The sequence below is a fragment of the Hippoglossus stenolepis genome, chromosome 16 (assembly GCF_022539355.2).
Source record: "Hippoglossus stenolepis isolate QCI-W04-F060 chromosome 16, HSTE1.2, whole genome shotgun sequence".
NCBI lineage: Eukaryota > Metazoa > Chordata > Actinopteri > Pleuronectiformes > Pleuronectidae > Hippoglossus > Hippoglossus stenolepis.
This window is the reverse complement of record NC_061498.1, coordinates 22,535,516-22,560,790: the sequence shown is the minus strand read 5'-3', so window position 1 is coordinate 22,560,790 and position 25,275 is coordinate 22,535,516. Positions and strand designations below refer to the sequence as shown.

The window sequence follows — 25,275 nt, the reverse complement described above, 5'->3', positions numbered from 1 at the left end:
CCGTCTGCTTTCCGCTGCCTGCTCCCAGTCCTCCTCGGACCGTACCAGCGCCATCTCCGCTTGCCAGTCCGCATCTCTTGCGGCGTGGAGCCCCACATTGGGCACCACTGTGTCAATTACTTACTATATTTTGCAATTTTACCCTCAGGTGTGCATAAACTACAGGCTATGAACTTCTTTTTAAGAAACGTGAAATTATTGTGTGAAGCATGTAATATCGGTTATCATATCGGCCGGAAAAATCCATATCGTGCAAATATATTGTGTATTGTAAACTGTCCAGCCTGATACAGTAATCATGTATCTTATGTAGTAGGGCTGCACGATATATCTAAAATCTATCGTCATCGCCATATCAACGTGCACGATAAATATATATCGCAAAAGACTGCGATAAATACCTAGTAGAGGTCAAAACATGGATGAAAAGACTCCAAATTAACACTGTAAGTGAGCTTAGTGGAGCTGTGCGTGTCTGCACCCTACTTGGTGGATGCAAAACTAGATGAGGGTGACACCCAAACGGCATTAAATTAAATTTGACACTGACACGAATGCTAACAGTCAGACAAGAAGACTGACTGTGTCTTTAACTTCAACTAATATTCATCTATTTTCAATAATTTTTCTTATAACTATTTCAGCTAATCCTACATTCAAAAAAGAAATATATATATATATATATATATTTATATATTGTAATGGAGTGGCCAGCGCAGTCACCAGATCTCAACCCCATTGAGCTGTTGTGGGAGCAGCTTGACCGTATGGTACGCAAGAAGTGCCCATCAAGCCAATCCAACTTGTGGGAGGTGCTTCAGGAAGCGTGGGGTGAAATTTCTACAGATTACCTCAACAAATTAACAGCTAGAATGCCAAAGGTCTGCAATGCTGTAATTGCTGCAAATGGAGCATTCTTTGACGAAAGCAAAGTTTGAAGAACAAAATTAATATTTCAAATAAAAATCATTATTTCTAACCTTTTCAATGTCTTGACTATATTTTCTATTCATTTTGCAACTCATTTGATAAATAAAAGTGAGTTTTCATGGAAAACACGAAATTGTCTGGGTGACCCCAAACTTTTGAACGGTAGTGTATGTACCCATTTTCAGCTTTCTTCAGCACAGTCTATAGGCCTCAGCATTCTCACTGCATTTTTATGCTACAATATTATTCCACATATATCATATATTATTGTGATAATTCACTAATATACATGTACAGTAATTTATTTATTTTTAATTTTGTTGCCGTTTTCATTCTTTTGTCTACCTCGTTCTTACGATCTGCTGCTGTAACAAGTGAATTTCCCCGGTTTGGGATCATTCTTACCCCATCTTATTTCCCCTGGTCTCAGCACTCCTTCATTGTCATAATGTTAGATGCTCAAATTATCAACTAGTTGTGGGGACCTATACTTTTACTTGCATACCTTTGGTGGGGCAGTGAGAGCATTGGCACAGCCCTCATAAGCATTGTACATGAGCTTCTCCAGGTTCTCCAGGTACTGAAGCAGCAAAGCGAGGCGTAACTGATTGGAGTGGTGACCATCGCCATCACTTCCGGCAGCAGCCCATGCTCCAATGTCCTGCTCTGGGTTCAGACTGTGGGCAGCCAGGCTCCGGACCATACCTGAAACCCAGAGATGCAGAAGAAAAACAAGGTAATGAAAGTCAGCAATGTTGGCTTATGTTTTACTTATGTTTGTTTTGGTGTATTAGACATGCAATCAATGCTAATGCAAACAACTTAAACATTTCAGGAATGGGTCTGTGACAGCTAAATGTGGTCTATTTGCAACCAGTACTGGTTATTAAAATGCACAGTATATCATGTAGAAAAATAGGCTCCAAATGTTTTCTTTACAGATTTATTTAAATGCTGGTTTACAACCTTATATAATTGTGCAACAGAATGTAGCCCAACAGCAGATAAATTGAGAATAAAACAATTTATTGCAGGGCTGTTGTACAAAATCTAGTGGACTTTTTGTCTTAGGACAAAGACCACAACAAAGTCAAAAAATTGCTAATCAAATTCAAACTAGACCACAGCAAATGCGTTCTGAAGGGTCCCCATATTGAAAACAATGCACAACGGTATGCTACGATGTCCACTATTTAATCTTACAAAAAAGTAGCAGAAGAGGCTTAAAACCCAGGTGAAATTTTCTATTCATTAAGAACACAAATTGGATCTTGTCCCTGTACCTTCAATGGTCTGAAATGTGTCCTGAGCTCGGCCCAGCGGCGTTCGAAGTTTAGAAAGTACAGTGAACTGCGCAGCCTCCCACACTGCCCATTGCCACAGCACCACCTCAGATTTCAGCATTGCCCGTGGCACTACACCTGGTCTACTGCCATTCACACTTCCTCGGGCATCCCGTTTCTCAAGCCGTTGACAGCTGTAGTATAGACGTTCCATCCAGGGATCTTTCCTGAGAGGAAACAAATGTGAAGCTTAGAGTCGTATTACAGTGATGCCTGATAGTCATTATGAGGTAGGCAGAGTGGGGTACAGACTGACGGGATAATAATATTCTGTAATAGTGCACACAGACATACAAACGCACACCCAAGGTAAATGTAGGGCCATTTATCTGCAGAAGGACTAGCTAGAATATATTACCATGACACACTTGAGCCATTTTCAGACATGTCCTCCAGAGGAACTCCAAAGATTTGGGTCTGGACTTTCTCCTGAGTTTTCCTTTCACTCAAAACTTGTTTACAATAGCAACAAATCAGCCGCAGGATTCAGGCAAGGGGTGGTACAGCAGGCAGAGACATGAGGTAATGAATCAACTCCGCAGAGAGCACAGCGTTGACCCTTATCACCAAAAACTCTCCCTCTTAACATCTTTGGGGCCAGGCAGAAAAAGTCTGCAGAAAGTCCAGGGGCTCTTACTTGAACATTTCACGTATATACCTCCTTGGGAGAAAATACAAAGGATCTCCGGAGCTCAGTGCACGTCTGAAAGCAGCTTTATTCAGAACTAGCTATTGAACCCTACTAGGGATGTTGGGAATAACTGATTTTACCATAACCGCAGTTTCATAACCGTAAGAATTGGAAAAACGACGATATCCAACTATGGTGTCCTGCCTCTCGCGAGTCAGGTAATTTGTATTTGTATTTTTTTACTCTCTGTTTCTAACCAGCAGCTGACATGCTGATACACACTCACTCACCCCTTACTCTATAGTATTGATAATCGTGAAAACCTTGAAACTGTGATATTTCCTCTGACAATAATCGTGGCACCAAAATTTCATATCGTGACATCCCTACACCCTAAATATCACATCTATCTTTTCTGTCTACTGTGAAACTGTGTTTAATACTCTAATTTCACTAACAGATTAGACCAGAATTGCCGCCCTGTGATTGTATGTCTCCACCAACCAGTTTCAGTCTGCATACGTTCTTCATTTGAGGTCACTGTAACCTTTACATTCGACCACTGAAATCGATTCTAATCCAAATTCGAAAGGATTCCCCCAAGACGTTCTTTAGATAGCATGGCAAAACTGAGTTTTCTGAGGTCATGGTAACCTATGACCACCAAATACTAATCAGTTCATCCTTGAGTCAAACTAAACATATTTATCAAATTTGAAGAAACTCTCTAAAGGTCATGAGACATGTTCACAAGAATGGGATGGACGGACAACCTGAAAACAATGACCACTGGCTTTCTAACAATGTTTCAGATTTAGAGAAGTAAATGTCAATTGAAGATATTATTACTAATTCACTGTTAATTTCAGCAATACATAATACATCCTAAACATTTGGGAAACATAAGCTGCTATACAAAGTCTGGCCCCTGCTGCATCAGTCTCTGTAACGACAACTGTAAAAGAAAAACCCATCTACAGAGCTTGTGTAAAATCTTTGCAATTGATTCCCGTGTCACTGTGACATGTACCCTCCACGGTGCAGAACCCCATATAGGATGAAGCTGATGAGGTCGCTGAAGTCCTGGGGGTGGAAGGTGCTGCTTGGTGCTTGGCTCATGTGCTGGCGGATTGCCAGTGAAATTTCCCTCATCTCAGATTGGCTGTGGTTACTGTGAACAAATAAAACAATACACCTCTCAATAATAAGGAATTAATGTACTGAAGTCGACAATGTGTTAAACCAGTATAAACAGATTCAGAATCTGAAATATGTCAGGACGACTGACTTCTTTCACAATGTCTGTCTTCTTTCAGTTTGACATTTCTATTCAATAGACCCGATTAGTATGCCCAAATGTGAATAGTATGTACTGTGTAAAGATATTATGTACAGTCAGAAGTGTTCTAAGGGCAACAGATCCTTTTTACAGTAGAGGTCTTACCTAAGAGCTACATCAAGGGGGATTGTCCTGAGCAGCTTTCCATAGGCCTGCCTCACCCTAACAGCTGAGTGGACCAACTGCACTCTGCACACATCCACACACCTAATGGATGGATGAACACACACACACACAAATGTTAAAAACAGGCATGTGTCATTATAGTTTTATCCCACGTCCAAAAGGCTGTTGAAACGTGTGTGTGAGACATTCACCTCTGCAGCATCTCAGTGGACAGAGACGAAGAAAGGACCTGTAAACTGTGGCACGTCTGAAGGCAAATACTTTGGTCTTCGTTAAGAGCTATCGAGAGGAGAAAAAAGGGGTGAAACTGATGAATAAAGGATACGTTTGAAGTTGACTTAACTTGAAAATTCGATGTTGGAAAGGGCGGACATATTGTGCTCACCGTTAGCCAGTAGGCCCCTGCAGAACTTGTTGAAGGAGGGCAGGGAGAAAAGGGGGCTGTAAGTGTCTGACTTCTTCATCAGCACAGAGATTTCCTGAGCCCAGGTCAGCAGTAGCCTCCTAACACACAAACACAAAAGTGTCACAGCAACTGTATCCTGCCACCTTTGGGTCTTGCTCAAATCTAGTTTTGCTGAAGAAATGTTGTCACACATTCATAGGTCGTGGCCCTTTTATGTAAATTTCACAATTCACAATGTTACCAAGATGTTTGAATAGCACTTTTTCATGAAAAATTCACTTTAAATTATATTTTTATACATTTTTCCTCAGAAAAAGAACTTTTCATACTCCTGTGAATTGTCACTGACCAAATCCGTCCTGAAAGATCCAATCACAAGTGAACAGCTTTATGTTCATCTTTTCAAAATTGGCATTAAAATGCGTCTGAATGTGTCTCCTCGGATGACTCTGCTCTATTTGCAAGTACACACGTACAGCATTTATGTTAACGAAGTCATAATTATGTTGTTTTTACCCAGTCTGAGTACTCAGATGTGTCTGAAGTCACTGTGTTTATGTTTTTGCTGTCACAAACAAGCGAGAGAGCGGTATAGAGAGAGAAGTCAGGGGGAGCTAAACAAATCTTCTGCAGCTGTGTTATGAAGAAAGATTTGACCAATTTAGGAAAAGCATCAATCATTTGTGGTCTGTGTTGATATTTTGGCCAATAGCAAATCAGCGTATGGTCACTGAGAAGCGATTAAAAATGTCGGATTTGCGTTCACACAGTGAAAAGAATGTGGCCACATGGCTTTCAGACCACCTCCAAATGAGATTTCAGCTGTTCCTTTCTCCACATACAGATGGTTGACCATGTCTCATTAAATAAGACTTTTCACCTTAATGTCCTTGTCACACAGGTTTGAATAATGAGCAGCTTTTTGGCTGCTCAAAGTTTCTAAAAGATATTTTTTCTAAGCTCCAACAAAAATGCTTTTTGAAAATTGTGTTTAGTTACCATGTTATAGTACCTTTTCGTTAATATGACTATAAACTGAATATTTCAATACATTTAATATATATATATTTTTCAATCAGCCTATAATAGATGTAATCATGAAAGATTCTTGACTCAGTGAGTGTTTTTTTGGTGTGTGAGATGTCCTGTAAAAATAACATGATAAAAGGTCCGTATACAAAATGTTAATTTAAAAAAATGTGTGAATTTTTAAGTCAGGATTTATCTCTTAATGTATTAAGTCCAAATACTGTTTTTAAGGATTTGGACTTTTCTATAAAAAAAAATTGGGAAGGCTTATGTACACGGGAAAAAAAAAGGTGTGTAAGAATCACAAAAGGAATGTTCGTGGGGCCATGTGTGCTCATACCAACTCAACACAACTAATTTAACTGGAGATCAGTAAAACACCTTTTCAAGATTGAACTATTTTGGACATCATAAAAAAAACATGAACCTGGCCTCGTGGTAGAGGTGCTCCTTTGACAGTAGACCTCCCAGAAGGGTTAGCAGTGTGCTGAAATGTTTCTTAGTTGCTGTGGTCACGGTACTGATGACGGCGCCATCGAACAGGGAGGGAGAAGATGATGACAGGCTGGATGAGAGGAAATGGTCATGTCTGTATAAAAATAAAACACACAACATGGGTTAAGAGCAACCACAGAGCAGAAAAACAACATCAACATATAACTGTTACTCAGAGAATTTGTGCTTAAATTGGAGCTTTGACTGTGACCCGTTCAAACTTTGTGAAAAACTCTACACTCTTACATGTAATACACGACAAAGAGCATATATAACAACATACATTTGTAGATATTACTAAAGAGCACTATGGGGGACAAGTTGTAACAAAAAGACTTATTTGAACTAAGATAAGGGTTAATATAGTACCAATCCACTGATATTACACATTAAGCTAATTTACATATATTCTCATGGTGTATATGACAGTTTTAGCCTTATTCTTTCAGATGCAACCATTGTGGGTTCAAGCGCACCTGGGACTAAACAAAAAAACTAAAAGATTTAGTCTAAAGAAGAAGGCTGAAGAATACAGCGTTTCCGATGGTCCCTGAATGCACCTTGTCGGAAGATACCAGTGGACATTTAGGCTTTAAACACGATGTCAATGACCTCGTTTCGAGTTGAATATTAATGTCGGGGCATGCCTTCTGATCATTGAGCAGCTGTGGATCGTAAACTCCAACACACAAGTGTCCACTCTAGCTGGAGTGAACGCCGTTCATGTTCATAATTTGTAAACTGATTTGTTCGGTTCAGCGTTCACAAAGAATATGAACAAACTGTCAATAACCGTCTCTGAACTCTGGTAAACTCGCTGGGGCTTTTCACTTTCTTTCTCTCTCTCCACGCTCTGAGTCTCTTCCCTCCTCTCCTGATTCAAAAATATGCATGTGTGCAGGAGAGTTTTCTGGATGGGCGGGGGAGTGAGCAGTCTGCTGTGAGGGGGGCATGAGAAATGAGAAGCGAAACTCAAAGAGAATTTCATGCTGACGGCTTAAAACATTTACGTGACAATTTGTACTTGATGGTTGCGATAGTTATTTTATACATTGCACGTGGTACAAGCATACATCGAGTATATTCAATATATATCGGCCACCCCTAGGTGTCAGGTTGCATATGATCAGCTTCAGCAGCTGACAGGTATAACATTCCCTCTGATGAAAATCGATATATTTCATATAGTCATCAGAGCCAACAAAAGGATTTTGTCTGTCGCTGAAGACCCTTGCCCCCCTCAGAGACCCTCTAACAATCCATGCAGCGAGCTTCACAGGATACTCTAAGAACGGTGATGCCATGTCTCAAAGAACCTGATCAGTGGGTGCTGCTTTTATACTGCTTGATCTTTTATCTTCAACTTAACCTGCTCTGGAGCAGGTTAGCTGCTCAGCATAAGTTACCATGGTGATTTACCCAGATAAGAAATGAACGAGATTGATAGTACAGAGCTTTACAAACACAACAATCAACATAAAAAAACTGGCAATTCCTCATTTGCCAATAGAAGCATACACAACTCACAAAACTAAGATTCAACAGTTACAGTGTGATCTGTGCTAGCATGTGTATCAATAATATTCTGACATAATACAAATAAAGTAATAATACATTATCAAAGGACAGTTAGTACATACATTACTTGTTATATTTTACAATACACAGTACAGGTGTGTGTATTACCTGGTGCAGTGGGAGAAGAGGGTGTAGAGTACAGCATACTGGATTGCAGGGTAGTAGACAGCTAACTCAGAGTGAACCAGCATCAGATTGTGACTGAGAAGAGCGAAGACAGTAGGGGACAAAGCCCACATCTATCGAGATAAAACAAATTACAACATGAACACACATGGCCACATAGAACAGCAGTTCATCTTCAGTCAGTGCTAACATCCAAAACATCCTGATACATATTTAAAGCTTTTCACCAGCAAACTGATGTGAGCCAGCTTTACTTTCCTGTGACCTTAGTGACAAATACACAGCTTTCTAAACAGCCACCTCCTTGGACCCGTTAAGATGGTGACATTCTTTTGCTCTTTTTTAAACTTCATGTTGCACGACCGCAGAAATGTATTGATTCATCGTTATGCGGATGTGGATGACTCTATATAAATGCAGAAACAGAACATAAACAATTAAAGTTTTCCGCTATGTAAATTTTTTAAGCGATGTCCCACCACTGCATAATTGTAACTACTGGTGCTTAAGGATCAGGGGTCTCATTTATAAAACAGTGCGTAGGATTCATATTAAAAGTCTACGTGTACACAAAAGCCAGAAATGGCGTACGGTAAAGAAAATTCTGATATATAAAACCATGCGCACGCACACCTGAACTCAATGTTCGCTTTATAAATCTGCCTCATACTCCGCCCTCTACACGCCCCTTTTCAACCATAAATGGTCAATGCAAAGCACCTCATGAATATTACATTTTGCTGCTGACCAATGGGTTTCCACGATGAGTCATGACAGAGTCACGGCATCAAGCGATGAGAACAGATCAATAGAATCTATATTAGTTGATCATACATCGCTGAACCCTCGCTTCTTCTTCATCCTTCCATTCGCGTGCATCCATCAAGCAGAATCACGCACCAGTGTCACGGCAGTATTTATTTATTTAGAGCAACTGGACAGATTACCTCACATCAGTGGATCCTAACCTCCACTCTGGGATATTATTTGGAAAGTGAATCGTTTTTCTTCATGTCTTGTAAGTCCGCTCTGTGCGCCTGATGGCACCGTCACGTTCACTGCAGTGATTTGATGATACACGCACAGTGTTAGAAGATATTATTAAAACCTGTTAATGACTCGGCTCTGTAACTCCGCTGTTTAATGGAATCTGAAGGTAATTTGCTGTAAGTTGTTTTATATATTTTTCAATTAAAAGGTTCGTGTGGAACAGATATGTCGCGCGAGCACAACTAAAGCTGTTGGTTTTAATGTAAATGATGAAGTGGATCAATAATCTGGCTTCAGTTCACCACCTCACGTCTGCACCGCCACTTTCCCGTCTCCAAAATGTTCGTACGCATGGGTCAGAGTTTGCGTGGAAATACGCAAATATTCCCGTCAAGTTTGTTTTTATAAATCCCAACGTTTGCGTGAGAAGTGGCGTACGTACGTTTCAGGCCCTGTTTTGTGCGTACGCAACGGTTATAAATGAGACCCCTGGACAGACGCAGAGTTTAGGTCCAGTCGCCTTTTACCATGTCAGGGTCTCCTGTCCTCCCTCCACTCCCCTGCTGACCTGTGCACACTAATCAGAAGTTATAAGAACTTTGTGTTTGTTTGATTCCCTTTAGAGTTTTAGGCACGTATTTAAACACGTGTGCACTGTGTGCATGCAGTTCAGCTGTCTCACACAACACAAGACCTGCACAGCCAGAATATCAGGGTTTAAGTGACCGGAACGATCCAGATTCATGCTCTGACATCATTGATTAATAACTAAATACAGTTAGGTTACAGTTATAGGTTTTTGTGTGAAGAGCAACAGAGGCGGGAAGACAAACACAAACAAACACAGGCTGCAGACAGGAGAGTTCTACCCACAGATTATCACACTAGACTGAGTTTTGTTAACTACATTGTTTGAAAAAAGTTGTGATGCCTCGCTTGTACAGGAACACAAATATGAATTCAACAGGTTTTAGTAAAGATCAGCTCTAAGTGCAAGTGATTACAAAAAAGCAGAGGAGCAGAATCTCTTGTTGACCAGTGGATGCGCCTCAATACTGCTAAGGGGGTCCAGGAGGGGCCACCTGATACAGCAAAGGCTTTAATCAGAGTTAATGGTTTCTTAAATGCAGCACACACATCTAAACAATGAATGTCAAATCAATGTGGAGAGCACTGACCATTGTTAGAGATTGACTTTTGTCTGACTTTTGAATAGAAACCCTTATTTTGTAAATTAAAGCACACTTGTAATAACAGTAAGTCTTTTAAAAAACTACTTTTTAAAGCACAAATCATGAAGCTAGAGACAGCCCACGAGACAAGTGATAAAAAATAAATCATGTATAAAAACAGAATTCATTGACGCATTGAGATGCATCGATAATCGTTTTATCATAGAATCGTTGCCCTCTTAATCAGAATGGGATCGTGAGGTGCCTAGAGATTCCCACCGTAAGTGGAACCTTGTGTCTCAGCTGTGATAACCACAGCGAGTTGATTAGGTTGGCCAATCAGTGCTTACTACAGTTTGACCTAATTTCAGAGGTAAGCACACTAAAGCTGCAAAAACTAACCAATTAAATCTATTAAAATAAAATATAAAAATAGTTGCCTTCAAAGAAGCCTGTTAGCTGCATAATGCGCAAAGCTAATTTCACATTGCACAGCTGCACTCCATCACTTCGGATGGAGAACCTGTGGTCGCCTTCAGTTGTCATAAAATCTCAAAAGGTGCTTAGTTTGTCCAATTTGGGCTACTATAAAAAACATGGCGGCCTCCGTAGAGAGGACCCTCTCCCGATGTAAATAGAGAGTATTTAAATATAAAAGGTTCCATTCTAGAGTAAAGAAAACAATTCCTACAATTTACTCACAACCGTTTGTGATCACACCTGCTGCATTTCCTATGATGGCACCTAGTTCGGCTCTAGGTAGGAGGAAGTGTGTCTTCTTACTCAATCTCAGACCAACCTTGCATTTAAGTTGGTACTTGGCTCTTATTTAAAGCATTCTTATGTGTAATTCTTTAATAAAGACAGGTCATTGTTTAAAGCCAGCACCTCAGTACTACAGTGCTTCTGACTTCAGCTCACCACTTGTGATACATGTGATTTAGGGATTGGAGCTGTGCTCCTTTTGTTACATTTGCAAGGTGGCACAAGACCAATTAACATACTTAAGCATTTTTTAAACAATGAGGACAAAGGTGTGTTCATATTGGCAATGAAACATTTTGATGTTTATGTCACTAAAAGGACAGAAAGGACAAGAGACATTTAGACGTTGTCTGCTAGGAGCTGGTATAGCTACTAAAGGTAAAAACAAATTTACATCTCAAAGGGGTACTACTTAAAGACGATATTTAGTTATTAGTAGTACAGAAAAGCATAGTGGCTCACCCCAATGAGCGAGTTCTTGGTGTTGCCAATGGTGGTGAGGGTGCTGAGGTTGAAGATGAGGGTGAACTCTGCCTTTTCCAGCGGTAGGGTGAGGGAAGCAAAAGCGGGATGCTGGATGGTGGGACATGGGTTATCTTGCACCTGGTCCAAACCAGTGGGCCCCAGGCTTACCATCAGGTTGGACAAGGCACATGCCATCTCACCCAATACCATTTTATAAGCTGCCTCCAGTGTTGGAATGTTTTTCAGGCCAAGCAGTACCTTGTACACACCATGAACAGCTGACATCACCTGTAAAGTGCAGAAACACACAAATATTGACGCTTGATATCATTGTGTTTTATTCTTATTGAGGTTAACCTCAATTGTAGCAGATAGCATGCTTCACCCCGACATGCTGGTCTCACAAATGCTCATGTGGCTGATGGGGAGCAAATTCCTGCAGCCAGGTTCAAACATGTCCAGAAGAGTGGGGTTGCTTTGGCAGCATATTAATACTTGGAACTACTAAATACTTAATACTAAAACTTCAACTACCACATATAATTATTGGGGCTGTAACAATTCTCAAACTGAGACTGAATGGAACCTCAACTCGTCTCCCGGCCCAACCCCACAAGCTTCAACACCTGCAGGTGCATCCTGTTGAGTTCTCATTACGTTACCCTCGGGACACACTGGCTTCGTCTCAACGCGGAAAAGCCGCATGTTGCGGTTGTTCACACTGGCAGCGCGTTTGTTGCACTACATACTGTATAGTAGTGGTATTACTTTTAGTACCTAGGACTACTACTTATCAAGGAAATACAGTGGTCGTACCAGAAATCTCACAAACGGTGCAGTTATATAAAAAGTTTAACGTAAAGAACTTCAGATAATAGGCAGGGGGCAGGCTCTCTTTCTCACACACAAATACTAAAACTTACAGGTGTAAGACAGGAACATAAGTGGTCGTGCTGTCATCAGCATCAATGCAGAACTAGCTCAGATGTCATATGACGACTTAATGAACGATTTTGCAGTCAGTAAATGCAGACGTGTGCGTTTGTAGAGCTTCCCACAACTGCTGAAAAAGCCTGTTCTGTAGTGCAATATATAATGTCTTTTTTTTTTAAAGTTTGTAGATTTTTTTTTACTTTTCCCCAAATTTCTTTAACGTTTAACAGAACTTTGGCCTGGGGGCCTTTTCCCACACACCCACAAGAAGAAAACGATGTCTGAACTGAACCATTGATTTGGAGAAAAGAAAACATGAACATGTATCGACACTCGCACAAACACAATAGCCCACACACACCTCTTTCTCTTGGTGAAAGCGCAGATTCAGCAAATGGGAGTCAGGTGCCAACAACTTCTCAACAAAGAACACAGGCAACTTAGTGTTGATTTGGTCCACAATCTGAAAGAAAATGCAGAGACAACAATGACTTTAACATGTTACAGAATTTGTTTTTAACAGCATTAAAGCTCATATGATACATTTCCTGACTTCTGTCAGAAATGGAAATTTATATGGCTTTGCAGAAAATCTCAGGGAAAGAGTAACAGCCCAGCTTGACAGTGAATTCTTCAGGGTACCAATCATCAGTCGAGGTGCAGGGACTGAGCTTACTTGCCAGTCACAATTATCAACACTCGTCAACCCACAGACACACAATCTAATTCTGTCAGAAATACTGAGTGACTGTACCAGAGTGAGAAGGCTAAGCACAGCCAGACTATAGTCTGTTCCACAGGCATGGCAGCAGTCCAGCTGGTCTAGGCCATAAGCTAGGACTGCCTCCATCAGCTGACCATAGGGTTCCACACTGGCCAGCAGCACACCCACACACTCGTTTCCTGCTGTGAGAACTGCCTCAGAGAATTGCACCTGCTTAGCCATGGTCACACAGGCCAGAACCCGATTCAGGACCTTAGGAAACAGAACAGAGAAAAATGATTCCAATGACAAAGTTCTAGTATGGCATTTAAAGTCACTGTCTGGAATGTACAGAAATGCACATTCCACTGACGTCTAAGTGGCATTAAGGTAGGTGGGAAACTGCCCCTTCCCCACACCATGACTCATGTATTAATCATTTTCACATTTGATTTTGAGTTACACGGCTAATAAGACTTAACAATTGCATAAAACATGAAAGCTGAGGATTTAGAGGAGACAGTGAGTTGATGCAGGAGAGTGGTCGAGGATGTCACTTTGTCAACATAAAATATATACTTTTTCATTTCATTCTCTCTAAGTCCTACGCTGTCTGTCTACATGTCTGTGTGTAAACAGGCAGTGACCCAGAACAGAGGGTAGAACCCCAAGGAAAAAATATGTAAGCGTTGTTGCATAAATGCTCATTATAAATATTGAAAAGTTCACAATTAGGATAATTATTATAATTGGTCAGATTTTTCTGATTATTTAAATATTTTGTATATTAACAAACTCCTCCTAGAGCTTTCATCAGATCAACTTCAAATTCTGTGGGTGTTGTATCTAGGATATACATGGTCCAATATACTCCAAACTGGATGTTTGACAAAAGTCCCGTCCTGATGACATCTACGCAAAATCATGACTTAAAATCACAGCGCCCCCTGGTGGCAGAAGGAAATGTCTTGTTTTTTGCACGTCTTACACTTTGATGCACTTCTCCTCGTCCATTGACCAAAACCATGTCAAACTTTGTCAGAAGGGCCTCAAGACATTGATGATGTAGGCATATGGAAACTGTGAGATTTCGCCGAACACTACGTTAGTGGCGTGAGGTCAAATTTCAACAAGTTGCCATTAAACACGAAATTGCTGTAACTTCAGTGTACTGTGTTCCATCTCCCTCAAACTACAAGTGTGTAACAATAACACAGGAAGTTTATCCTTCCCGCGGTGCACAAAACGCACGCAACACAGAGCCGTTTCGCCCGGTCCCCGACCGCCCTCCCCCACGGCCGTATCAGGTCCCGAGTTGGCAAGTTCTCGGGCCCACACAGTGCTGCTTTGCAGCCCTAGTTAAGTTTCAGTTCATGTGAAAATAAACAATTTAATTGATGTGAAATGTTAACTTGTGAATTAAGTATTAGGATGATGATTTATTTTTGGTCAATAAACAAAGTTGACTGAAATTTGTAATTAATGTTTGTGTTTCATGCCACCCGGAACTTTTATTAGCACACCTGTAGAGCCACTACAGTTTAATTAGGCAACGCAAAAGGAACGAGCAGATCACTCATGCGGTTCACATGCAGCCTACATTTGGCCACAAGTTTATGACAAAATTCGAAGAAGCTGTTAAACTGACTTAAATTTTTTTTTTTTATTGTCACTTCTTTTTACGTCTGGTTGATTTGATACATCTTTACCTTGTTGTGCAGTGCGACAACCCTGTTCTGCAATGTTGATGTGATTAACATGTGAAATCCAATCAAATAACAAATTACGTTTTTTCTTAATTGGCCTATATTACATCCTTCAGTAATATAAAAAGCAATTGGGCACTAACATTTATGATTCCAAATTCAACTCAGGGCTAATTCTATCTTCTAAGACTTGCAGGAATAAAGACCATCAACTAATTTGAATGTTAATACAGTTGTTCAAACTATGAGCATAACATACCTTTTAATTTCTTAATTTAAAAGCAAGGTAAGGGTGCTCTGATTGATCCAATCAGTATCCACCAATAATTCCTCTAATTAGTTTGATCAGCGATCTCTATAAACGCCGATCAGAGGAGCCAATCAAATGAAGAAAATGAAGGGCAATTGTCAACAGAGATGGGAGGGAATTGAGATAGCTCACTCGTCATTTTTTTCAGTAAATAGTTTTGTATTCTAACTTAGGTAGTTCGTTTTTTTTTTTTACAAGAACTGATCCTGAAAATAGTCTGTGATATGAAAGTAGGTTAAGTTGTGTCCTGCTCATATAGTTAATTTATAAAAACCTGCAAAGCATCACTCATGCAGCTGCTGACAGTGCAGCTGAAACGTGATGCTGATACAGGAGTTCAATATGACAAAACTCTGAGTAGGATTCAGCCCTGTTGGGTGTATTTGCATATGGAGCTGGGAAGAGAAATTCGATCATAATTAATCACTTCGATCACCCAAGCCACATGTTAATCAGCCATAAACAGGCCCATAGACTGGTGATCAGCCCCAAAACCCGGATTGGAACACCCTTAAAACAAGGTCCATTTTTTTTTTAATATGTTGTGATACTGTGCAACTCTCGTAGCTTTCCATTCAGCTGAACTTATGAGTGCATCTTGTCCAGAACACAGTATGTGTGTCTCTGATTACAGTCACTAGAACACTGCTTGATCCTCATAGGGAGATGGTTTTGGTTGTTTTTGTCTGTTTGTCCTAATCCAATTATTGGTTCATGGTGTCCTATTATTTTTACACTTCATTTGTCTCTACAGTTCTTTTTTTTTTTTTTCACTGAACCTAATCATTTTGTACCAATATTTTGTATATCTCTCCACTTTGTTTACCTTTATTCACTTCAATGTGTTACATATTTTTCATTGACTAAAACGTGTTTGCTTAATTATATCTGTACATATTAAAAAAATGAATAAAAATTAAATTACAAAGAAGAAACACTGCTCAGCCCTCCGTCTGGTTCTCTTTGCGTGCCTCTTACATCTGTGACGTAGACTTCAGTGATGGGTGGACCTCTGAAGGGGCTGAATCGCTCTCCAATGCTGCGGACCACTGTACTGAAAACCCTGAGTAGTGCTGCCAGTTTAGGTAGAGACACTGAGGGAGGGGGAATGTCTTCATCCAGTGCCTCGCCTGACACCACATGGCTCAAATCCTAAACAGGAGAATCAGTCAACTCAGTTAAGCACTTATACAATATATACTGCCACATTTAATTGTAAAAGAACATAGTTTAAAAACGATTCCTTGATAATCTTTTTGTCGTGTATTTTCCCCCCCATTTAAATATTCATCATTTTGGTTTGGGATCTAGAATAGGTTTACGTGTGTAAAACAAGCTGGCAGGTAGGCATATTATATTTTACTTGGTGACATACATGCTTTTTGAAAAAAAGCCAGCAGTATAGATTAGGCATATTCTGTAACACAGAATGACTTTGCAGCAGACATTGAATTTAGTAACTTGACAGAGCTACCACATGCACATAAAAGCTTGTACAACCTGAAGGAAAGTGAAAACTACAAGAAGCTTGATATGGGCATTTTAATCACAAATGAAGACTTGCTCCTATTGAAAACTACATATTTACATTCATCTCGTCTGATTGAATAATATAGTAAATATATCGTATTGAAAATATATTTGGAGAAAATAATCAATCAATAGACTATTTGATCAATCTATTATTAGCATGTTTTGGCATGGCTGCAATTCAGCGTGGACTTTGCGTTAAGACTAACTTCACCTCTGCATATGCCTCCATGTCCTCCAAGAACTGTCCCAGCAGGGTGGTGGAAAAGGTCAAGTCTGCCACCCAGAATTGCTCCAGACTTTGTAACCAGCCTAAACAGACAGGAAGAGAAGAATGGCAGATGAAAACCTTTACACTGTCATTATGCTCTTGAAGGGCCCATATTTTACACCTTTCTGGGATTTAATTTGAGGTATTGGTACCCCCAAGATGATATATCAATGGTTTAATGTCTGGTATCCATAGGCAGCATACATGGGAGAACAGTAACAAAATAAAACTTCTGACAAAAGTTGAAAAACAAAGTTGAAAAATGGTGGTGATGGTGACAAGGTTGGGTTGGTTAGATGTATACTCATTGCTGTGTTGTCCTTATGCATCCCTCTTTAATTTTAACATACATGAACTGACTTGGTTATGAGTGGCTAGTGAGCCCAGTCACAGAAGATGACACATGGAAATTCTCATGTAGAAAGACCAGGACAAGTCCCAGTAACCACTGCATATACACACCGTCTGAAATTACACTTTCATCTCGTATTACAAGTTCACTCACTATGAGCAACATTCCTTATAGCTGTATAGTGCTGTATAGTGTGTCCCTCACCACCATAGAGAAACAAAATGCTGATATATCGCCATTTACACAGAGGTCTATTGGATAACTTGCTGAAAAAAATCCTGTACATTAACAGACTCATAACAGCTGACTTACTGTTAACTTTGAGCAGTGAGTGAATGTATGGGCTTGTTTATTTTTCAGCACTAATTTTTTTTAGGAGCCCGAGCAGCTCTGTACTCAGTAGTTCTAATCCATGGTGAATTTGCAGCTAATTACTAGAGATGTGATAGTAGTAGAGGTGTACATCTTCTCTGGCCTTACGATTCCATTAGGATTCAGCAGTCAAAGATTCGATTCACAACGATGCATTTAAATGTATCACATACACAATTTTCTATATTACTGCACATGGCTGCTTTTTCATCAATTAATACAATTTGTCAAACAAACATGAACTCTCTTTTTATTTAGAAATGCCTTAAAAATATTATCGACTGTTACGCTTATTACAATTGTGCCGTAATTTCGTAATAAGGTTTTGACAATTCAAAAATCAGGCTAAAACAGTAAGTCTATGACAGTGGTCAGTGCTCTCTCCATACTGATTTAACAATCATTCAGTTTAGATTTGTGTGCTGCACTTTGGGCTTAAAATGACAAACTCAGATTATAGCCTTTACTGTATCAAGGTGGCCCCGCCTGGCCCCCCTGAGCAGGGCCACTGCACTGAGGCACATTACTCCACAGTTCAACAAGTGACTCTGATGTATTCTAATCACTCACACTTAGGAATCATTTTTATAAAAACCCGCTGAATTCATATTTATGTTCTGGGGCGTCGCTTGTTCTGCAACAATGAAGTTAAAACACTGCGTTGCTTCTTTATCTAAGGAAAAACACTTCTGTCTGCAGGAGTGTATGTGTGTGTGTGTCTGCTCATCTCCGTTACTCTTCACACAAACTGATAATCACTTGTATCTAGTTAGTAATCGGTGATGTCTATTATGACTCCAGATTGTTCCGCTCAATTTAACACTCACATCCTCACTTTGTGAGTCATGATACATGTCTCATGCAACCCTCAGGTTTTACGTGGTTGTTTTCATACAATGCTTAGGTTTTAGAGTAGGTTTTAATTCGGCACCTTAGGCATAAACAAGTTTGTGAAATTTGAAGCGGAAGATGTTTGTGGCAAACAAATGTTTACCACATTGCACTGAATTACAAGACAATTACTAGCATGCAATCAAAACACCAGAGACAAATTTAGAAAACCTTAGAGTGCCTATATAAAATCAAACTGACCTGAGACTTGCTGAGTGAGTGCCTGCTTCTGTGTGTGGTCAATATGCCAGCCCACCAAGATGTCCACTGTGTCCTGTGGAAGCAGCAAACATCAAAGGACGTGGAACTGGTATTGGCTAAGTTCATCCTTTGTTGAACTGTGAGCTTTAAACATAATCAACAATAACCACTTGCTGCTGAAACACTCACCCTGAAGTTGGTGCTGAAGACATGCGGGTAGCAGCGAGCCACCTGAAGAATACACTTAACACTTTGACAAAGCAGCTCTGGTGTGTCCACATTTTCCAGGATGGACTGCAGGTTGCTCATCACCAGCTGAAACAAATGACACACTCAAAATGATCCACCTACCAGGCCTTACTAGGCACCAGACAGAACACACTTCCCTTTCTCTTCACTACCAAGATGGGTTTTAGGGAATCTGGTGCCTGTAACCTGGTAAAACTCAAGAGATTTACTAGAGTTGGAGCACCACAAATCATATTATTTTACTAACTTGGAAGCAAATCCATGCTGCAGTAACCTTAGAATGCAACCTTTCATGGGATGAGTTATTTGTAATAAAATAAGTCTATGAAAACTAGATCAAGTCTAAAAATGCTTTTGAAACACAGCTCAGTCCAGAGTTGTACAAAAAGTCTCTGTATATATTACCTGCATGACGTGAGAGAAGGCCTTCCTCTCTCCAGCAGCTTCCAAAGCACGCTGTGCTGCCACCAGGTACAACAACTTAACCTCGTCACGGCCGCTTGAGGTTAACTTGATAAAGAGCCACTTGAAGATGCGCTCAGCCTCGTAGCTGAGCACTGTGCAGAGGAGCCCAAGGCAAGCTGCTGCTTCCTGACGCAACTCCCACAGGAGCTTACTGCTACACACATCAAGAACATGGGCAAAGAGACCACGTTAGAGGGCAGACACTGGTGGGCAATATAAGTTTTGGTTGACCTTTGGCTACAACACTGATCACCACATAATGGCTGATACTTCTCTTAAATGACACACACCCCTCTGGATTATAAGCACAAAGAGCAGGGAAATTCAGTGTGAATCTTTTGCCGCACTATATGTTTGTAATCCAAAATATGTGAGATCTTTGCGACAAGCTCTTCAATGCATTCACTGATAGTTGCTTGCGCCCATGCAGGCTCAGCTTACACACACACACACACACACACACACACACACACACACACACACACACACACACACACACACACACACACACACACACACACACACACACACACACACACACACACACACACACACACACACACACACACACACACACACACACACACTTTTTTTTTTTTAAGATGACAGTGGCTGATTGGAAAATTGTAGCATATCGCCCAACTCTAGCAGGTATTAACCTTTCCATTTCTAAAGCCTGGACTGTTGACCCACCTGGACAGACATTTCCTTCCAGTTTGACGGTGAGTGTTCCACAAGTCAGTAAACCAACAGCACACAGTTTCCTCTTACCTCTCATTCAAAATGTCATTCAAGATGCTGAGGATGTTGTCCAACTGTTTGACCAGGGTCTGTGTGAGAGAAAATACAATATTAGGACAGTGAAGTGTTTGACGCTACTTTGCTTCTATTTCAACACATTTCATTTTTATCATCTTCAGCCTTACTATTTCATTTTACAGTGGTGCTAAATGTATTGTTGTTTTTCTGGCCTGCATAATAACCTTATACTAAACAGTGTGCTCTCTATACATGGACGCGATAGTCAGTACTTGTCAAAGATAGTTTCTGAGAGAGCAACTACTACTTTGTTTTGTCATGGTTGAACAATGGTTTTACAGAGTGTTTCTTTAGTTCCAACAAATGCAATTTGAGTGGGACATCATCTCTTAAGTCAGATCAAGGTGGCATTCATTGTGCACCTTAAGTTCTTTCTGCTTTGATAATATTTAATCTTAGGAGCAATTGTTCTCCTTAAGAAAAAGGTAAGCCCATATACAAAAACACATTTACAGCAGCCCTACTAGGTTGGAAACTCTGCACTTGTGTTATCAGATAAACCATCTGCAGTTGTCTTTGGTTGAAATGACAACTGGGATTGATGTTATTACATAGCAGTTTGAATTGACAATTGGTCCATTAGGAATGCACAACCTAAGACAATGGTAAAGATTTAGCAGAATGTGCATTTTCAATGACTGATCATGAACATTATTTGCAACAGTGATTAGGGATGAAAGGGTCACCGGTTTCACGATTAACCACGGTAACATTCCTGATGGATAGTATTACCATGTGAAATTTTAATTATTAAAACCACAGTTGATTACCATGGAGTAAAGCTCATGGCCAAAATTCATCCGCGTTCATCCATGAACATAAATATGAATTCAGCTGATTTCGTGAAAGATCAGTTCCACGTGTTAGTAATTAGAAGAGAGTCACTTGTTGCTATATTCAAGAAACACTATTCCTTGATGAGTTGGTTGATACTTTCCAGCATCAACCAAAGTCAGCAAGTCTCCAAGATGCAGGCTTCAGCGAGCGCAGCATTTTAACAATACCGTGATAATACTGATCATTTTGGTCACTATAACCGTAATGCATAATTTTCATACAGTTTCATCTCTAACAGTCACTCAGGATAAGGCTAGGTCTGTAGGTTATAGGCAAGGGTATATTTACAGTATGATGCAGCTGTTCAGTTACAGTATATTTGACCACAATTACCCGACTAGCTGACACCACTGAACACTGAAAAAAACACTCTAAAATATAGAAAAAGCCTAGGAGAAAAGGGAAGAACAGCTTCCACTTGTTCTTATTTCTGTACTAAAGCCAGCAACAAGAATATCTAGATTCCTGACTGACCACTTTGCTCTCTCCGTGGTTGATGAACTCCTTCAGCTGTTTGAGGGTGGCCAGCCTGCGGTCACGATCGTCCTCCCTGGAGACTCGGCGCAGGATGTTGGCCAGCCGAGACTCCTCTGAGTGAGCACCTCTGTCTGTAACAACAATGCTGCATGTCAGAAACAACACATCACTCACTCCACTGATTCTCTATACCATCACATGCTGCCATGTGCATTTTCAGATGCTCATCCTTAATGTGTAGCATTGCATGACCCAGCCGTAACCTTGTTATAATTTGGGAGACACAAAAATGTTTTTCAAAAGGACAGTCCTACAATCTTACCTCCAATAAATTTTGTAACTCTGGGCGCATCCAAGCCATGATGAGGACCAGTGCCCTCATCTTGCTTTCAGTACAAGGAGTTAAAGGGATAGTTCATCCTAAAAATGTATATCAGAGGACATCTAGGCTAAAAACATGGTGTATATGACGCTGTTTCGAGTTGAATTTGAATGTCGGGGCTTACAGATACTTAGCACTTACCACAAACGCATACATTGTATGATTTATTTTTAGGTTCTAATTTTTTGGTTCCAATCTTGAAATATTTCACCTGCAGCATTAAATTGTAGCCCATCATTTAAAGCTGCAAGATACAATTTTCCTTTGATCGTGCCCCCCAGCCATGGCCTGTCCTGGTGAAATTTCACAACTATGTGGATAAACATCGTGTGATGAATGCAGCGAGGGAGATGAAGGGAAACAGTCAACCACTGAAAGAGGTGCAAACAATTTGATGAAATACTTGAAATCCATTGCTCAGTAAGCAAGCAGTGCCAGCCTGTACTGGATAAATGTTAGACAGCTGCAAAGCAGAGAACCAAAGGACTGCACCGCCTGCACCCTGGTTGTGGGACGGGGCCAAATAAGTGGCTAGAGATGGTTCCATAGGTGAGGAGTTGACTAACCAAGTCTTCTCAGATCCATTCAAAACTGAAACCTGTCCATAGCCAGGCACCTTGACGCAGGTAGACAGCGTCCCATGCTGACGTCAGCTCCAAAAAGACATGGAGGTGCATTAGCAGGCAGTTCTTAACTGTTGATGGCTCAGGAAGGAGGTAACATTCTGCAAATCGCAATGGTTTTTGAGCCAGTGGAGGAGAAGGCCATCCACCTTCAGCTGGTCAGCTGTACAGCAGTCCAGAGAAAAGAATAATGCATCGTCCTGGTCTACTGGTTGTCCTCAGATAAACCATGAAAGTCCAAATAATATCTAGCATATCATCATCTTCATGATGAGGAATTTGTTTCGGCTGTGGTTGCCTGTCGGTCATGTAGGAATCAGGCTCAAACCCCGTTAACCCGGCTGAGTCAGATGAAGCCAGGTCTCCCCAGCACTTTCCAGTGTCGAGCGCCAAAGATGGCTCCAACAGGCGGCTGTGGCTTAGGGGTTATAGAGGTCATCCTCTAACCAGAAGGTTGGAAGTTCGATCCTAGTCTTCCCCAGTCTACATGTCAAAGTGTCCTTGGGCAAGATACTGAGCCCCAAATTGCCCCTGCTAGCGAGTTGAAGAGTGTAAGAACTGAAGGATGAGTGTTATACAGGAATGTATACAGGTGCAGGAAGGGCCTCACATACACAGTCATACATCATCTGCCTAAAAGGAGAGTGAGATGAATACTTTCCAAATGAATGCCATGCTATCTGTGTGCTGCTGCCCTTGCTGTAATATTTCAGAATGCTGACCACTTGTCAGAGAGCTTACCCTGTGATTTCCTCATTTCCTTTGAAGCTAAAGCACGGTTTCCATGCTGAAAAGGAGTCAAATCCGTTGTCACGTCATTAGGCCTCAACTCTTGCCCCAGCGACTTCCAACCAAAAGCAGTATCACAGACACCTTGAGCAGCTTCATATCCACCTTAGGGACACAAACCACATTGGATTAAATCATGTGTTACAATGTTTTGACAGACATAAGCATGTCTGACATACCAAGCAAAAAGGAGCAACATTTCTCATGTTAGATTAGTCACTTCCTGAGTGTCTGAGCCTTTGTTTGAGACGCTTTGGTTGCGTTTATTTAAAACTTATTTCGGACTAAGCTTACTCTTGAGGTCCGAAGACCAGCACACTCTCAGCTGGCATTAAGGCCAGCTAACAGGTAGTTCACACTTGAAGCCAGCTTCAAGCAACCCTTTCATCTCCAAATCTCCATTTGTAAAAACATTGTTGTATGACATCTTTCTCCTTGATGGGTCGGGAGAGTGAAGGTAGGTCTTTGACTCAAAACAGCATCATTTACACCATGTTTTTAGCCTAAATGTACTATGATATTCTCCTCTGGAGAGCGTGGTAGCATCACTACTTCTGCTAGCACCAGTAGAGGACATTTAGACTGAACATGGTGTAAATGGCAACGTTTCGAGTCAATTTGACGGGGCTTACAGACACTTGGATGACACCAAAGAGGCAGTATGGAGGCATATTAGTTTTTTTTCTATTGTCTTTTTACATTTGAAGTAGGGGTCACCAGTTCCTTCAATTGTATTGGATTTGGCTGCAATGCTGCAAATGCTCCAAAAGTGTTATGTGGACTCAAACTCTTCACTCACCCCTCCATTGGCTTAGTGGTGGGTAGATTTACATTTTTTGAAGAAAAAAAACAATCCTTTAACTACTCTCAGCTAAAAGTTGATTAAATTTTATGATTCTATACTATATACAGAATTTCATTATATTCACATTAACAATACTGTTTGAATGTTGAGGTGGAAAGAACCTTTAAGCAGCATTCTTAATTTCTACTCCTTCAGAGCCTTTAATAAAGCAATGTGTGGAAAGCACTATTTTTCTAAGAAATTCAGCATGACCAAAAAGTGCTACCAGTGGCCTCACCCTCTTCCTGGTATTGATCTTCAGCAGTGTAGGCATCACTGGGCACTGCAGGCAGTTTAGGGCAGCTGGAGGGTAATGCGTCATACAATGCTTCTGAACCAAGTTCTTTGGACTTCACTCCGTCCTGGCTGGATGACACGCTTTCAACTCTGAATACATGGATAGATAAACACACAAGCAAAATTTTAATGTTTTAACTGAAGTCACAGCAAGGTTTTACTAACATTTGCCCCTAAATATAGATGTGTGCAAATAGGAAAAATATTTTTGGAGCACAGTGTGCGAGTAAAAACCACAACCATGAGATTTTAAGATATGCTGGGTTGTGTTTAATTTGAAGCGACAGATACAAAAAGGAGCGAAACGCGGCCAACATGCTAGTCACTCAGAAAGTCAACAGAGTTTCATATTTGAAATAAGTGTATGAGGCCTACACAACTAACAGGCCCGATGGCCAGATACAGCTCTCTTAAAAGTTTCTATGGCCCGCAAGACCAATCAAGTTGGCATGTGTGTGATGTAACAGAACTAAGATATGTCTCTGAACACCCAATGATCGGCTCCCAGTCGCCCCGATTTTCATCTCCTGCTGGCATGCGCACAAACACACAGAAGTACGCATACACACACAAAAATGCTGACACTCAACTTGACTTGCCCTAGCGCGCACTCACACACAGTGATTAGAGCAGAGTCGCAGAGATGGACATAGTGAACAAGGTGAGATGACATGAAGTTAAGAACATCAAACCAACAGTTCAACAAACATGCAGAAAACTGATATTGTCATCTGTAATGGCCTGACTTAGCACATATTGAAAACGTCTGGAGCATCTGCTGTAGTGATCCGATGGGGAAATTGTGCCAGTTGTGTTTGAGTTTGGGGCA

The 25,275-nt window shown here is 40.7% G+C and overlaps 1 protein-coding gene across 6 annotated transcripts in view; it reads right to left on the bottom strand.

Annotated features, from left to right (window-relative positions):
- The window catches only part of smg1 (SMG1 nonsense mediated mRNA decay associated PI3K related kinase), a 79,254-nt gene that overhangs the window by 48,535 nt on the left and 5,444 nt on the right, over positions 1-25,275 (bottom strand). For 5 of the 6 annotated variants that reach the window (XM_047343825.1, XM_047343826.1, XM_047343828.1 and 2 more), the window contains exons 2-21: positions 24,388-24,536; positions 23,258-23,410; positions 21,509-21,642; positions 20,150-20,208; positions 19,319-19,532; positions 18,854-18,979; positions 18,665-18,737; positions 16,792-16,889; positions 16,026-16,199; positions 13,083-13,304; positions 12,690-12,791; positions 11,393-11,683; positions 7,986-8,116; positions 6,232-6,393; positions 4,755-4,873; positions 4,561-4,648; positions 4,349-4,450; positions 3,935-4,075; positions 2,214-2,440; positions 1,436-1,635 (exon numbers count right to left, since the gene is read on the bottom strand). In XM_047343825.1, coding sequence (XP_047199781.1) covers positions 1,436-1,635; positions 2,214-2,440; positions 3,935-4,075; positions 4,349-4,450; positions 4,561-4,648; positions 4,755-4,873; positions 6,232-6,393; positions 7,986-8,116; positions 11,393-11,683; positions 12,690-12,791; positions 13,083-13,304; positions 16,026-16,199; positions 16,792-16,889; positions 18,665-18,737; positions 18,854-18,979; positions 19,319-19,532; positions 20,150-20,208; positions 21,509-21,642; positions 23,258-23,410; positions 24,388-24,536 — 2,965 coding nt within the window. Of the gene's footprint in view, positions 1-1,435; positions 1,636-2,213; positions 2,441-3,934; positions 4,076-4,348; positions 4,451-4,560; positions 4,649-4,754; positions 4,874-6,231; positions 6,394-7,985; positions 8,117-11,392; positions 11,684-12,689; positions 12,792-13,082; positions 13,305-15,972; positions 16,200-16,791; positions 16,890-18,664; positions 18,738-18,853; positions 18,980-19,318; positions 19,533-20,149; positions 20,209-21,508; positions 21,643-23,257; positions 23,411-24,387; positions 24,537-25,275 lie in introns of those variants that run through there. The other variant, XM_047343829.1, reaches the window with a different exon arrangement.